Raw genomic sequence first — 17,103 nt, forward strand, 5'->3', positions numbered from 1 at the left:
GCACTAATTATGTCCCAGGTACTATGCTAGATAGTGGTATAAAAAGACAAAAAAAAAAAAGGAAGGAAGAAAAAGAAAGAAAGAAAGAGAAAGAAAGAAAGAAAGAAAGAAAGAAAGAAAGAAAGAAAGAAAAAAAGAAGAAAAAGGAAGAAACAAAGAAAGAAGGGGGGGAGGAAGGAAGGGAGGAGGGAAGGAGGAAAGAAAGGAAACAATCCCTGTCCTCAAAGAGCTTACATTTTATCTGTACTTGCCATCTCCCCCATCACCACCATTAGACTATAAGCTTCTTGAGAGCAGGGGCTATTTCATTTTTCACCTCTAAAGTCTCAGTACCTATCACAGTGCCTTGTTCCATTCATAGTAAGTACTTAATAAATATTTATTAAACTGAATATTTGGAGAATGAAAGAAGTTCAGATTGGATGATCTTTGTCTCCTCAGTCAAGTCAGGGTCACTGTAATCTGCTAAGGGCAAATAGAGGAAGAGCTAGAATTGGTCAATGGAGGAGAAAACATGTTTTAAAAGCGCCTCAGTAGCTGACATGATAAGGAGTCAATCAGAGATGAGTAAAAGGCTTGCCATGTAGTCAGAAGGGCTCAGCTGGAGTTAGATTGCTTGAATTTGTGGTAGAAGCAATCAGAATGATTTCTTAACTACCTCCATCAATGTTTTGCTATGTGGAAGTACGTACAAAGGAAGAGGCTTGTGAGACCTACTCAGGGAATCAGCATGGCAGAAGGCCCAGAGACCAAGGGATCAAGGTGAAGGAAAAGGCATTTGCTCAGTTGAACATTGGTTCAAGACAAAGTAGTGAGGAAAGTAGAAGCTAGACTAGCAGGAGTGGGTAACCTATGGCCTCAAAGACACATGTGGCCCTCTAGTTCCTCAACTGAAGTCCTGTGACTGAATACAAACGTCACAGGACAAATTTAGTCAAAGGACCGTACTTGAGGACCTAGGGGGATATGTGGCCTTGAGGGTTCAGGTTCCCCACCCCTGAGCCAGAGCATGAGTGATGGACAGGGAGAATATTGCTGAGTTTCGGAACCACTGGTCATAACAAGGGTGAACAATGGTTTTGGCAGGGAAGAGGAATTTCTAAGGGCAGAACACAAGCCTGCTACCAGACTGGGTAACGGCAGGAAGCAATAGTGTCATGAAGTCACAGACTGTTTTGTTCTTGTCTCTGTATTTCCAGTGCCTAGAGCATTGTTTGACTCATGGTAGGCATATAATCAAGGCTTGCTAATAGGTTGATTGATTGGATTTGGATTTAAAGAACCTAGGTTCAAATCTTGCTTCTGTCACTTCTTTGTGACATTGGCCAAGCCAACTTCTACGAGACCTCAGTTTACTCATTTGTAAAATGAAGGAGTTGGGCTATGATTGCTAATATCCATCCCTATGCTAAATCAATGATTTTATAATGAATCTCAGATTGAGGAACCTCAAGAAAGTAGATGGAAAAGAGAAAACTTAAAAGACAGTCTCATTGTTTAAAAGCAGGGAAATGATGGTAGATAACTTCTTGGGTCACAGGATTCTGTGACTCTATGTCCTTAGCTGAAACTGGCTGGCACCTAAGTAATGTAGAATGTCCAGGGAGAAAGAGACTACCAAGGGATGGGAGTGAATGCCTAAATAGCCACTAACGTGTGTGACCCTCCTCCTCTCCTACAGGAATGGGTAACCAGCACAGAATTGCTCATCTCCCTGAACCGGCTCAATACATTTGGAGATGACATCTTTAAAGACCCCAAGGTGTTACAGTCTTATTATTATGCCATCAGTGACTTCTCTGTTGGGGGCAGGTAAGTGGCTGGTAGGTTCCAGTGGCCTGGTGAGGGAGGTAAAAGGTAGGGGCAGTCTCAGGCCTCAGCTGAATGAATGTAAGGGACATCCGAGCCTTGCAGTAGCTTTTGAAAGTCAGGCTGAATGAAAAGACTTATATGAACTGATGAAAAGTGAATTAAGCAAAACCAGGAAAACGTTGTACACAGTAACAACAATATCGTGGAAAATGGTTAATTGTGAGTGACAGCTATTCTCAGCAATGCAATGATCCAAGACAATTCCAAAGGATTCATGTTGAAAAATGCTATCCATCTCTAGAGAAAGAACTTCTGGAGTCTGAATGCAGATCAAAGCATTCTATTTTCCATTTTCTGTATTTTTTTGTGTTTTTTTCCCCTCTGGATCTGTCTTCTTTCACAGTATGACTAATATGGTAATAATAAAAAAAAAGTCAGGTTGAACTGGTTTGAGGCTTGACTTCAGACTCCAAAACGAAGATCTAAATTCTATTCCTTTCTCAATGATAATTAAATAGAGGTCTTTTGGGTTCAGATCTGGGATTTCATTAGGGGAGGGAACTCCCAGTGTGGAAAAATCCTTCCATCCATGCGGCTCAGCACCTCATCTGTAACTTAGTCTTAGAGAGTTACCTGGGCTGTTTTCAATAGTCTCACAGGTAGCCTGCATCAGAGGCAGCACATGAATGAACCCTTTACATCAAAGCTGACCTTATATTCACTATCTCAAAGTGTCTCTGCTGGTAAATGCCCTCTAATTCAAAACCCTTTTGAAAGGGGTTTCTACTTACTATGGGTAAGAGCTTTAGTTTGTTCATCTGAAAAATAGGGACAATCAGATTTTTCACTAGCTGTCACCAGACTGCTGCAAAAAAAGCATTTTGTAAATTTTAAATCTTAAAATAAAAATGAGTTATCATCATTATTACTTAGAATCGTAATACTGGAAGGGACCTTATCAATGATGCTGTAACTTTTGTGTACTCATCCAGCTCCCCATCCCCAATTTTGATGACCTGACAAAAGAAAGATAGAAATAAAGTCGTCTTTCTCACTATTATCATCAGTCATCATTTGAACTAAGAGGCAGAAATCCAGGTCTCTAGTTCCAGTTCTGTCAGGTCTATATATATGACCTTGGTCAAGTCACTTCCTCTAAGACTCAGTTTTCCCTTCTATAAAAAGAAGAGGTTGGACAAGATGACATTTAAGGCCCCTGACAGCAGTACCATTCTTGGAGTACCACTTAATGGGCTGGTAAAAATAATGAGGGGAAAGAGACTGTTCTGATCTCATTGATTTGACCTCAGCAAGTCCCTTAGGCCCATTCCCTTCATTTCCTTCCTCTTCCGTTTCTGCCTGCTCAGCATTTCACCAAGAGAGGGAGTCTCATTCCCCCACTAAGCACAACTGACTGCTATTGATTGACTGGGAAGGAATTCAAGGCAGCTGAGGGACAGAATGGAAGGTGACTGGTGGGAGAAAGCAGCTGGTGGAGAGAATGAGGAGCAAAGAGTCTCATTAAAGAAAATTAAACAATGATTTTTGACTATGCTATTAGGAATGATCTCAGGATAGAGCAGAAAGGCAGGATGTGATGAGAGCTTTTTAGACTCCCTTAGAGTAGCAAGTCTGCCCCAAGTAACTCAGGCAGCCCAGTAGGATCAGGTAATCGATCCCCTTTCCATCAAATCACTCCACCTTCCTGTATAGTCTTCCCCTGAGAACAGAGAAGAAGGGAAAACAACATTTCTGGAACTTAGTCAGACTTTTCTCTTGTCTCTCCTCCCTACTCCCATATTTAACTCCAAATGCCAACTTTTACATGAGTGGGCAGAATAAGAATTATAGAAGCAGATGTTAGAACAGGAAAGAATGTCTGAACTAGGAAAGGTCTTATGACAGAGAATGTCAGAGCTGGAGGGAACTTGAGATCATAGACTGTCCAAGCTAGATAGAGCCGTAAGATATAGACTATTAGACCTGGAAGGAATCTGAAAATATAGAATGTCCAGCGTAGAAAGGTCCTTAAAGCACAGAATGGCAGATCTGGAAGCCAATTGAGAATATGATATATCTGAGCTGAAAGGGGCCTTAAATTATAGTTATCAGAGCTGGAAGGAACATGAGAACACAGAGCATAGAACACTGGAGAGAGAAGGGACCTTAGACATCATCTATTCCTACAAACACACATAAACACACATTGCACATGAGGAAAATGAGACTCAAAGAGGAAAAGCAACATGCCCTATATCACCTGGCAGATCAGTGGCAGAACCAAGACTAGATTCCAGATTTTCTGACACTGTATTCCATCTGCCAGAATTAAATAGAGATAGTATGAGGTTTGGAAAATGATCAATGTCTCTACAGACCCTGGAGGTGCAATTGGATGCCACTAGAGTCCCTGTAGGGTGACTTGCCTTAAATCACTTTTGATTTCCAGCCTGGGTTCTCCTAGGTCTTGGCCAGACCAGCCACTGGCAAAAAGCTGATCCTGCCAATTAGTAGCCCAGCTTTCTTTCCAATGGGTTCTTGTGAAACTCAATCTGTTTCCACTTTGCCTAAATTTGCACACTCCCTAGCCTGGGCTTGTAAGCTGCTGAAAGAACACTTCTCACCCCTGCCCCCACAAAGCTGAAAATGAATGGAAAAACTTCCCTGCGTGACACAGAGTTATTCTAGAGAATACTATAACATGGAGTACAGGAAAGAACGTAGGATGGGGAGTCTGGAGAACTAGATTCTGGTCCTAGTTTTACCACTAACTCCCTGTGTGACTTTGGGCAAGTAATTTTTCTCCTCTGTGAGCCCCAGTTTCTTCATCTGTAAAATGAGGAGTTTGCATTAATCTCTGAAGTCCCTTCCAGCTCTAATATTCTGTAATATAAGGGTCTTGCCAGTTCTAACCACCTGTGATTCGATGATGATGATGATGATGATGATGACGATGATGATGATGATGATGATGATGATGATGATGATGACGACGACGACACGATGGTAGGGACTCATTTAGAGAGAGATGGAGTAAACAATCATTTTGAGGTAGGGGCAGGTCTTTCATCTCCTGAACAACTGGTCCATGAGCTGAAGATAATGTAGCTGAAGGAACACAGGGAGACCTGATGTAAATTGAACTGAAGCAAATGTTCTCTACCTCAAAACCCATAAAGTGAACGGGGGGAAGGGAAGACTAAAGGCTATAACCTAGTGGTGATGCAGGATGGTGCTAGCCACTCCTGTCTATTCCATATCTCCTTAACCTGGGTCATCTCGTCCCAGAATCCAGGGCCATTCTAGTACCTTAGTCAAGAAAGCCAATCCATAAACTCCACGTACCTGGCGCTATGCTAGACATGGTATGGAACACAAAAATAAAGTAGAACATAATAGGAGACTTTTTTCCTTTAAGTAGTTTACACTTTAGTTGGAGACCCTAGAGGAATCTATTTCAAACCACTAGAGAGCAATACAAGACAGGGAATTCTCCTTCTTCACCCCCCTCCCCAAGAATATATGGATGAAGGTGAGAAAGGAGGAGTACACTCTGAACGTGGGATGGGTGAGACCAGCTACATTTCTGTCTGCCGCATCATCCACACTCAGTCTCCACTTTGAAGCCTCCAGGGAGACAGAGAGCAGCCTGGTGGGGTAGAGGGGACCAGAGGTCTCCAGTTGATCTCCCTCCCCCCTTCGCTTTAGGGGTTTTGAGGCAGAGAACATCTGCATTCAATTTACATCAGGCCAGACCACCCTCAGACCAGCAGCTGGCTTTAGAGATGCTTATAGGTCCTGAACAGGTGGTTCCACTAGGAGGCACCCTGTGGCTCCCTGCAGGGAATCCATCCCTCTCCCCATGACCAGCCTGACACCCAACCATGATATAGACAAAGTTAGCCTTTGACTCAGCCATGCTGTTATATGGAGATCAAAGCACCCGATTGAGAGATGTCATGTCTTGTGTTCATTCAAGGAACTGCCTTAATGTATGCCCCTCTCCAAATTTAAAAAACTAAGCTATAGAATAATGACTACCCACCCATCCCCCACTCCCCACCCCCCAATTCCAAACCCAACCCAATTCCATTGAAATGAAAATGACCTTACGTTTAATTGGTCATCAGTATTTATTGAGCACAAAGTGAGGACCGAGAATTTAATCAGTTCTGTGGGAGGGAAGAAGAGGACAGATAAGGATTGAGGGACCTAAGGGAACTAGAAAAGATGCTATCCAGGAGTTGTCAAAGAGAGTATGATGGTAATAAGAGTGGGTGGAGCTAATTCAAAATGATAATGGTCCTTACTTGGGGCAGGAGTAGAGAGGGCAGTATCTGGTATAGTTGCTGTATTTGGCCGTGCTTGGTTATGCCCTGAATTTTTATTTCCCTCTAGAAAAAAAAGTATACTTTACTAGGAATGGCTGCCACCTTTGGGAGTCTGGGAGGAATTCAGTACCGTTATGTACTCTATGAACAGAATCCAGGCCATTATCTTTGATACAAAGGGTTTAGAACCATAGGCATCATTCCAGCTTTGGAGAGAGAAGACCTAGGTTTGAGTCCTACTTCTGACACTTACCATCCTTGTGACCCTGGGCAAATCACTTCATGTCAAGGAACCTCAGTTTCCTTATATGTAAAATGAGAGAATTGCCCAAGATGGTCTAGATCTATGACTCTATGGTTTCAGGTTGTTTTAACCCTTCATTTGCCAGGTTTCCAGTTACTCCTAGGGGCATACATTTAGAGATGAAAGAAACCATAGAGATCAAGTCCATATTTCTGATCTTACAAATGAAAGAAGTATGGCCCAGAAAGGATAAATGTTTTGCCCAGAGTCAAACACAAAGTAAATATCTGAGGTGGAATTCAAACTCTGTTCATCCTGTCTACCATATGATGCTGCCTCTACTACTGGCTTAGGGGGCTTCCAGCTCCTCTCACCTCCTTGTTTTTCCCTCCAGGTGTAAGTGTAATGGGCATGCCAGTGAATGTGTCCTTGATGAAGGAGGCCAGCTGGTCTGCAGCTGCCAACACAACACCACAGGAACTGACTGTGAGAAGTGCCTCCCCTTCTACCAAGACCGGCCCTGGGCTCGGGGAACAGCAGAGGCTGCCAATGAATGTCTACGTAGGTATCCTAGGGAGGAATCAGTCCTGGGATTGGGGGAGGGGGACAAAGGTGTGGAAGGAAGACGGTAAGTTGACAAGTGTCCGTTTCTGCTACTATGTATGTTGGGAGATGACATGGAAGCACAGACAGGATTGGGAAAACAAGCTTGTTACCTGAGTTCTCAATGAAGCTCCAATTGAAAAAAAGACAGAATGTCTTCCCTGGCAGGTGGCTCTTGGCTAGACCTTAATATCATAGGATTTTGCTAGAAGAAACCTTAAATATCAAAGGATTGTAAATTTAGAGTTGGAGGGATCCCAAAAGTCATTGAGTTCAACTCTCATTTTATTCATAAGGAAACTGAGGTCCAAAGAAGCCAAACAACTTGCCTGAGGTCACAAAAGTAGTTAGTAGTAGAGGCAGAGTTAAAACTTAGTTTCTTTGACTCAGAATCCAGTGATTCTTCCTCCCATACCATGTTGCCCAGTGAAAGGTTCAAAAGACCTCCTCTGTGGTAGTTAATGGCAGCTTCTGGGCTCCAAAGTCAGCTGACTGACTTGGGCAAGACATGTCAGTCCATACCTCAGTTTCCTCATTGGTAAAATGATCAGGGAAGACTATTTTCCATCTTTGGAGGCTTCCCCTTAAGATCCCTTTCAGCTGAGGCCTTTAAGAAGCTTCATATCCCCTACCTCAAGTCCAGTCTGAGCTCCCTCTTCTCCCTTCTTCCTCATCTCATATCACTCAGATGTCTTTGCTATGATCTCCTCTTTCATCCCTATCTCACATGAAGAAGTGACCTGAATCTTTTCCAAGGTCAATCCTTGTATCTGCACAAGTAATCCCATTCCTTCCTGTGTCTTCCAGCATATTGCCCCTTCTGTCATTTTAGCTCTATCACTTGTCTTCAGTCTCTCCCTGTCTATTGGCTCCTTCTCTACTGCCTATAAACATGTCTATGTTTCCTGCAGCCTCCCAAAAATCTTCATTTGATCCTTCCATATAGGACTATTGTCCTAGATCTCCTCTGCCCTTTATAGCTAAACTCCTCAAAAAAGCCATCTACAATAGATACCTCCACTTTTCTCTCCTCTCACTCTCTCCTTAACCCTTTATAATGACTTCTGATCTCATCATCCCCTCAAAATTGTTCTCTCCACAGTCACCAATTATCTCTTGGTTGCCAAATCCAACGGTCTTTTTTCCATCCTCATTCTCCTTGATCTCTCTTGCGGTCTTTGATGGTGTTGATCCCTCTCTTCTCCTTAAGTCTCTCTTCTCTCTGGTTTTTTTCTAGATACAACTCTCTCCAGGTCTGAGACTCCTTCTCAATCTCTTTTGCTGGATCCTCAATCCAGATCACTCCCTCTACCTGTAGGTGTCCCTCAGGGTTCTGTCCTGAGTCCTCTTCTCTTTTCCTTTTATTCTACTTTACTTGGTGATCTCATCAGTCCCCATGGATTCAATTGCCATCTCTATAGTGATAATTCTCAACTCTACCCATCGTGCCTCCAGTCTCACATCTCCAACTACCTTTCAGATATCTTGAAGTAGATTCCAGTAGACATCTTAAACTTGACATGCTCAAAACTGAACTCATTATCTTCCTTCTTAAACTCTCTCTCCTTCCTAACTTTCCTATTAAGACAACACCATCCTCCCAGTCCCCCAGGCTCATAAACTAGGAGTCATCCTTGACTCCTCACTATCTTTCACCTACTATACAAATCCAATCTGTTGCCAAGGCCTGTGGATTTCATCCTTGCAACATCTCTAGAATATGCCCCTTTTATCTTCTGACATTGCTACCGCCCTGGTGCAGTCCTTCACCATTTCACATTTGCAGTAGCCTTCTGATGGGTCTACATGCCTCAAGTCTCTCTCCCACTCCAGGTCGTTCCCCTATTCAGCCTGAAGCACAAATCCAATCATGTCACCTCTCTAGCTCTCTTAATAAATTCCAGTGGCTTCCTATTGTTTTCAGGATCAAATAAAAATCCTACATTTAGCATTCAAAACTCTTTATAACCTAGGCTCTGCCCCGTTTCCAGTCTTCTTACACTTTATATTCCCTCTCCTCCCCACATATACTCTTCAGTCCACACCCATTGGCTTCCTTGATGTTCCACAAAGCTCTCCATCTCTTGACTCCTGGCATTTTCTATGTCTGTCTCCCATGCCTAAAATGCTCTCCATTATCTCTATGTCCTGGCTTTCTTAGCTTCCTTCAAGTCACAACTAAAATCCCATCTTCTGCAGGAAACCTTTCACAATCTTTCTTAATTCCAGTGCCTTCTCTCTCTTATTTATTATTTATCCTTATTTGTAGCATGTTTATATATATATATATACATTTGTTGGCTTATTGTCTTCTTCATTAGATTGTGAATTCCCTGAGGGTAGGAACTGTCTTTTATCTCTTTTTGTATCCCCAGTGCCTGGAACAATGTCTGGCACATAGTAGGCACTTAATAAATGTTTATTTACCAACTGGTATGGAAAAGACATTTTAAAAAGGACATTGATTCTGCTTCAGTTGAGAAATGGCTTAACAAATTGTGGTACATGAATGTAATGGAATATTACTGTGCTGTAAGAAGGGATAAATACAGAGAGCATGACAAGATAAATATCCATATGAATGGATACAAAGCACAATAAAGAAATGGACAGCTAGGTAACACAGGGCTGGGCCCAGAGTTAGGAAGACTCATCTTCCTGAGTTCAAATATGGCCTCAGACACTTACTAACTGTGCGACGCTGGGCAAATCATAACCCTGTTTGCCTCAGTAGAAATGAACTGGAGAAGGAAATGGCAAAGCTACGCCAGTATCTTTGCCAAGACAACCTCAAATGGGGTCACAAAGGGCTGGACACAACTGAATAACACAATAAACAGAACCAAGAAAACAATATGTACAATGACTGCAACAATTTAAATGAAAAGAACAGCAAAGCAATAAAAATGAATGCAGAAGAATTATAATGACAAGCTCATTCCCAAAGAATGAGCAGATCCCTTTCACCCTTCTCTGCTGACTAGGGGTGTGGAACTCTGCATATGATGATGGATTTTTTTATATATTGACTAGTTTTGCTGAATTGTTTTTCATTCCCCTTTTATATTCATTGTTATGAGGGATAGCTTTCTGTGGGTGGGGGGTGGATAAAAATAAAGGACAAATCAACTAAAATTATTTTTAAAAAGAAAAAACCATTAACGAGCTGGAGAGCATCCAAAATGGAGTTACAAAGACATTGAAAGATTTGAAGACCATGCCCCAAGAGGATCAAAAGGAAAGACATGGGATATTTATACTGCCGAAGAGAAAACTTAGGAAGAGACAATTGCTGTTTTCAAGCATTTGATGGGCAGAGGAAGGATCAGGCTCATTCAGTTTGGCCTCAGAGGGGAAAATTTAGAGCAATGGGAGGAAGCTGCCAGCTTGATATGAAGAAAAATTTCCTAACAACTACAGCTACCCCAACACAGAATAGTCTGCTTTGCAACTCGGTGGCCCCCTCTTCCACTCAAAGGTTGGATGACCCTTTATTAGGCTGCTATGTCCTGGCTTGTCCTAGCTGGCCTCTGAGGTTCCATCCAAGTCTGAGAGTCTGTGATGCGTGTCAGTGATCAACTTCATTGGGGGAAAGGAGGCAAGTCAGAAATTAGGGAGAGGCTTTGTAATTCCTTATATGGATTTAACTATTCAAGTCCCAGCTGGTAGTCAAACGTAGAAGGATTAAACCTCCCCAGTCAATCTTTCCCAATAGGCCTGTGGCCGTGCTTTGATGTCTGCCCCTCACCCCCTCATTTCTGAGTCTGGGTCCATGCTGTGGTTTTCCCAGTGTAACCTCAGAAACACAAAGAAAGCAAGGATGGCTCCCTCTCCCAGAGAGATGGGGCCAGCAGGGGAAAAGTACTGGCCAATCAGCAGTGACTTCATCCCCTGTTTGCCCCAAGCATAGCGTGAGGATCCCCACTGCCACCACCACCCCACCTCCCCCTTTCCAACTCTGCCCTTTTCCTCTAGCCAGACAACCATCGGTTTGTGTTTAAGCCTATCCTGTTTGGTGCCAGCTGCTGTCGGGCTGTGGATGCAGAGCAGAAAAACTCCTCAGCAGACAGGACTCCCGAGCCAGGCTGTCTCCTTGGGCTTGGCCTGCAATGGACTCCAGCTCTGGGAGAAGGATGGCAGAACACTGTGTTCCCCAGCCCAGCCCAGGATGACAGCCCTGCAGAACTTTGGCCTTGCCCTAATGGGCCCCTGCTGGTATCCATTGTGGGGCCTCCTTAAGGGAGTTCTCCCACCTTTCTCCTTTATAGTTCTGCTCTGAATCTCGTGCTCCAACTGGGCCACTGAGCAATTGCCAGGTGGACAGGCTTCATCCCACAACAGTTTTTGCAAGTCCTGTTTATTCTATGTACCCAGTGCATCTCATTTCCCTCCTTTTCTCTCCCTTCACAGTGTTGCCTCCCTTATCCAGGACTTATGATCTCTCATTCAGACTATTGTAATAGCCTCCTAGCTGATCTCCTTGCCTCCAAAGTCTACCTTTCCCACAGTTGCCAAAATCATCTTCCTAAAGCAAAGGCCTGACTATTCCCCTCCCTTGCTCAAAGCCCGATAGGTGACTCCCTATTGCCTCTAGGATAACATGCATCTTGGGCCATCTCCAGTCATCCTGATCTGTATCTCACCACTAGACCCAGATGACTCCAGAGGAGAGAGTAAGGCTGGTGACTTTGCATAGCCCTGCCTCACTTAAATCCAATTCACTTGCATGTCATGGCATCATCTTCCTGATGTCATGGTCCTCTTCAAGAGCAAAGAACAAACAACAAGGATAACATGAACATCTCAGCATGGCTTTTAACCCTGTCCTTCCTCAATCCAATAGAATGTAAACTCCCTGAAAGTAGGCACTGTGCTCCAAAAATCATAGGAACATTGATCTAGATCCGGAAGGAATTTCATAGTCCAAACACTTCATTTTACAGGTGAGAAAAATGAGGTGAAATGATTTGTCCAAAGTTATATAAGAAGTGTTGGAGGTGAATATAATGTTTATAACTCCATTACCAAGCATGAGGCCTGATGTATAGTAGATATTTAATGAATGTTTGCTGAACTGAATCCAGACAGGACTCATGCATCATGGCATCCATCCTGGAACACCACAATCTCCAAAGAACCAAAATTTCAGATGACCCAGGAAATACAATTTCCATCAAACAGGCTACAGATTGTTATCCAATTGTGACTTGATCACAAGATAGGAGATGTATTGTGGGAAAAGGAGATGGGCTGGTCATGCATCAGCATTTCAGAATGACAGTGAGTATAGCACTAACATTTGTGCAGTGTTTAAACCTTGGAAGGAAGGCTTTCCTTTGGTCTTTTGGATGCACCTCCACATTCCCATGGAAGGATTTATGGGAGGACATGGACAAAAGTTAAACAGGATGAGATATGGATGGGATAGAATCTATAGCACAAGAGGTAGTAATCCTATCAATGAACTCATAGAAGCATTGAAATCATGTCATTGACAAGTATGGATTAAGTACTATGCTTTGCACTCGAAATACAAAATAGCCCCTTCCCCCAAGGGGCTTATATTCTAATGGGAGAAGATAACATATAAAAAGATGCTGAAAGAGGGAAGGAAGATGGGGCATGATGGAGAAAGAAATATGAAAACTCAGAAGTATATCCTGTAGAGGAATGAAGGTGTGAACATGACTGACCTAGGCTTTTCCTTGAAATCAGAAGTTCCCAAACTTATTTGGCCTACTGTCCCCTTTTTAAAAAAAAATAACTCAATACTCCCTTGGAAATCTACTTTCTTCAACACTTTAATGATGTGGGTTTTTTAAAATTTGCATCATTTCACAATTTTTTTAAAATGACATCTAAAATTTAATATTTTATTATAAATTTGCAGGTTTTTCCTGCATTAAAATTTTGATGATGCAATATTGTGTCATGTGTAGTATCATACTGTAAACAAGTCATTACATGCACACACTCCTGCCGATGTCTGCTGGACATCCCTACAACACCTGACACCTTTGCCTGCCAACACTGTTTGTTAAGACCTATCCATGGATTTGACTACTAATCAATTGTAACTTGGATTCCGTATGTTTATTTGGAAAATAATGTAATCGCAGTGACTTTAACTTTATTACATAACAGATGAAATGTACAGTTTTTCAAAATTTTCTTCTCTTTGCTTATGCTTCTACGGCCCCCGTATTTTTATTCAATACCCTGCATTGCACCTGAGGCTGCTACCGCCCCCCCCCCCCCCCCCCATTGTTGCAACGCCCTACCTGGGGCTGGTAGCACCCACTTTGGGAATCTATGAAAAAGAGCAGACCTGATGGATGGAGGAAGGTGCTGCCAGGTGGAGGGATCTTCCAGCTAAGGAAGGCTCCTGGAGTCTGGTGTCAAAGGCATATCTCCAAGAAGAGAAAGCACCAGTGAATTGTGCAGAAAGGAGTCTAGAGAGCAGGTTCCAGAGAAGAATGAAAGAATGAAATATTGTCGTGTGACTAGTGCAAAGGTCAAATCTAGCCTGGGGCACTTACTCTCTGGGTTCCACGGGGCAAGTCACTTAACTTCTAGGTTAAGTGATCTGTAAAAATCGTCATAATGAGAGCACCTACTTCACGTGGCTGTTATGAGGATCAAAAGGGATAATGTATGTAAATTGTTCTGCAAGCCTTAAGCCTCCATATAAATGTGAGTTATTATTATTATTATTATCAAAGAAGAAAGAAAGGGAGGAGGCAAATGAGGAACATGGGCAGAATTCTGAAGCCCACCCATCCCCCTCTAGTCCCCTGCTTCCCTGCTAGAAAGACGAAACGACCTGAACTCTCAAGTTCAGCCACAATCTGGCATCAACCTGCCTTTCCAAACTTATTTCATCCATTTTAAGTATATGAAATGAGACACCTCCACACATTTTAATATCTAGCCAAACTGGCCTGCTAACTAGGCTGCTCCCCAAGCTCTGCACACCATCTCCTGGGCCTGCATGTTTGTTTAGGCTGTTGGCCATGCCTGGAATGTGCTCCTTGTCTTGACTTAAAAATCCTCCTCTACCTTTGAGTGAGCTCAAATGCCATCACCTCCGTGAAGCCTTCCACGACTCTATTCCCCCCACCCCCTGTTTGGTAGCATTCTCGCCTCCAATTTTTCTTGGGCTGGATCTCTTATTCGTCTGTTCCACCCTACCTTGTCTTATGTCCATATCCTATCTCCCTTTCATATCCCTCTAAAGTGCTGGGAGTCCTCTGTTCCCTGGCCTCTAGTGAGAAGCCATGAAGATAAAATAGCTAGTGAGCCAAGGCACAGTCAATCAATCAGTTACCTGGGTCCAAGCAGAATTGCTTACTACAAAGTAAAGAAATTTTGTAGGTAAAGAAAATTGGATGGAACCAATCAGAGTTTGTTTTGTGACATCTCTGAAAGGACTTCATTCATAGGGCCATGAGATGTTATAGCTAGAATGGACTTGTGCAGAGATGGAACTACTGCCCTCTTCCCTACCATTTTACAATTGAGAAAACTGAGGTCCAGAAAAGTTATATGACTTCCTTGAGGCTGTACCCACAGTGAGGCCTTCTGATTCTGATGCTGGTGCCACACAATGATTCATTCATTCATTCAGTAAATAGTTGTTGGGCACTTACCATATGTCATGGGGAACAGAAAGATGAATAAAACCAGATCTCTGCCTTAAAGAGAATTATAATAATCTGAGCTAGCCACTTCTCTGTGCCTTGATATTCCCACATATGACATGGGCACAAATGTGCAACTTGGAGAAGCAGTCTGAGTGAGATAAGGCCTACAAAGCTCTAGGGAGAGAATGTAGTTACAGAAACAGATATTTAACACTGCTGGGGACCTCAGAGGTCATCTGGCCCTGTTGCTACATTTAATAGATGAGGAAATAGTCCTGGAGAGGTCAAGTCACCTACCCAAGGTTACCTAGGGCAGGTCAGATATGAGAGCCCAGGTGTCTTGATGTCCAGTTTATCTTGCTACCGTGTCATACTGCTCCTCCCCATGAAAGGTAGATGGTTTCAGGCCCTTCGTGTAAGAGATCTATACTTCCTTTCCCCCCCACCCCCAACCTTCTAACATCTATCCCCTTTCAAATTCCTGAACAATCTTCTCAAGAGATAGCATGCCATAGTAGAGAGAGTGTTGCCCCAGGAAGACCTGGGTTCAAATGTCGCCTTTACTAGCTCTGTAACAAAGGCCAAATTATTCAATCTCTCTGGGAATATTTGGGAATAAAGGTGATGCAAAACCAAAATAATGTCAATGAAAATTTTTAGAAAGAGGTTTTAGTTCTGTGACAATGGGCAAGTCACTTAAACTCTTCAGGAATATTTTTGGGAATGAAAGTTATGTAAAAACAAAATATGTCAATGAAAATTTTTAAGAAGAGATTTTAAAAAACAAACTCTCCAAGCTCCAGTTTCCTCATCTGTGAAATGGGGATAATAATACTCATAACACTTGCCAGATGAGCTTATTGAGAGGCTTGAGAAAAAGAATAAAGCACTCTACACGTGAAAATGCTATGTAGAAGTCTGTTGTATTATTATACTACTGTAAGTAGAGACATCACCTTACTGACAAAAGTCTATATAATCAAAGCTACAGTTTTTCCAGTAACCATGTATGACAGTGGGAGGCAGGCTGAGCACCACTGAATTGACACTTTCAGATTGTGGTGCTGGAAAAGACTTTTGAGAGTCCCTTGGACAGCAAAAAAGATCAGCTCAGTCAATACTTAAAGAAATTAATTCAGGCTATTCACTGAAAGGTCAAACAGTGCAGCTGAAGCTTGAATACTTTGATCACATAATGAGAAGACAGGACTCATTGGAAAAGAGACTAATACTGGGAAGGATTGAAGGCAAAAGGAGAAGGAGATGGCAGAGCAAGAGATGGATAGATGGTGCTGTGGGAAAAACATAGCGTGGACAGATTTTGAGAGATAGTAGAGGATAGAAGGGCCTGTCATTCTATGTTCCAGGGGATTGTGAGGAGCTGGACATGACTGGCCAACAACAACAGAATATAATATTATTGTATTTTAGATAACAATATTATTATAGTATTGCTATATAGCCGATAATTCTATATCACTATATTAAATACTCTGTATTTATTATAATATAGAATGTTGTATATTTTATATATAATATCCCCATATGTTTTCTATATGTAATATTGATATTTTTACCCAGCCTGCAATTGTAGTGGCCTCTCTGAAGAATGTTTCTATGACTGGGAGTTGTACCGGAGCACTGGTCATGGTGGTCACTGCCAGAACTGCCGGGACCACACTGCAGGACCCCACTGTGAGCAATGCCAAGAGAACTTCTACCGATGGGACCAGCAGAGGCCATGCCAGCCCTGTGATTGCCACCCAGCAGGTAGGCAGAAACTGCTGGAGGGTGAGGGTGAGAGGACAAGCCAGGAGATAATTGGATTTGTGTTATCTACTCCTAGGGTAGCTGGGAGAAGAGGGTTTAGGAAACTCCAACTCAGTCCAGGAGGTATTAAATTACCTGGGAGTAAGGTTCCTCCAGCCCAGCTCAGGCCATAGTTATAGGATCCTAGTTGGATGCTTAGTTAGAGCCAGGAGAGGCCTTTGAGGGCATCAAGCCAAACCCCAGCATTTTCTATGTCAGGAAACTGAGGCTCAGAAAATGAAATGATTTGCCTAAGGCCAAGTAAGCAGTAAGTGGTAGGGTCGGGATTTGAACCCAGATTTCTGGATTCAAATTCCACACTCTTCCGACCCATCCCCTCTCCTCTCCTCCAAAGACTCTTCCCTATTCTCCCTCATTCCTTACTATCCCTACTCACCCTGTCTCCCACCCCGCCACTTCCAACTTCATGTTGCTCTCTCCCGTTTTACCCCCAGGATCTCTTAGTCTACAGTGTGACAACTCAGGCACCTGTGAGTGTAAACCCAGTGTGACTGGCTGGAAGTGTGATCGCTGTCTGACAGGGTTCCATTCTCTCAGTGAAGGTGGATGCAGGTAAGTAGGGATAGGGGTTTGGCTACTTGTATCATTCAGTTGTTTTTCAGTCATGTCTAGTTTTTGGTGACCTCATTTGGTGTTTTCT

General features: G+C 42.8%; 1 protein-coding gene and 1 long non-coding RNA gene across 3 annotated transcripts in view; one reads left to right on the plus strand and one right to left on the minus strand.

The window, feature by feature from the left end:
• Positions 1–17,103, plus strand: part of LAMC3 (laminin subunit gamma 3) — an 85,407-nt gene that overhangs the window by 22,195 nt on the left and 46,109 nt on the right. For both annotated transcript variants that reach the window (XM_072632747.1, XM_072632748.1), the window contains exons 3-6: positions 1,682–1,812; positions 6,782–6,948; positions 16,215–16,403; positions 16,898–17,015. In XM_072632747.1, coding sequence (XP_072488848.1) covers positions 1,682–1,812; positions 6,782–6,948; positions 16,215–16,403; positions 16,898–17,015 — 605 coding nt within the window. The remainder of the gene's footprint in view (positions 1–1,681; positions 1,813–6,781; positions 6,949–16,214; positions 16,404–16,897; positions 17,016–17,103) is intronic.
• Positions 4,833–7,186, minus strand: LOC140519582 (uncharacterized). Its single transcript, XR_011972239.1, has 3 exons — positions 7,104–7,186; positions 5,926–5,984; positions 4,833–4,920 (listed from the first exon to the last, which is right to left on the minus strand). It is a non-coding gene; the product is annotated as an uncharacterized lncRNA (long non-coding RNA).

The sequence above is a fragment of the Notamacropus eugenii genome, chromosome 1 (genome assembly GCF_028372415.1).
Source record: "Notamacropus eugenii isolate mMacEug1 chromosome 1, mMacEug1.pri_v2, whole genome shotgun sequence".
In the NCBI taxonomy this organism is placed as follows: Eukaryota; Metazoa; Chordata; class Mammalia; order Diprotodontia; family Macropodidae; genus Notamacropus; species Notamacropus eugenii.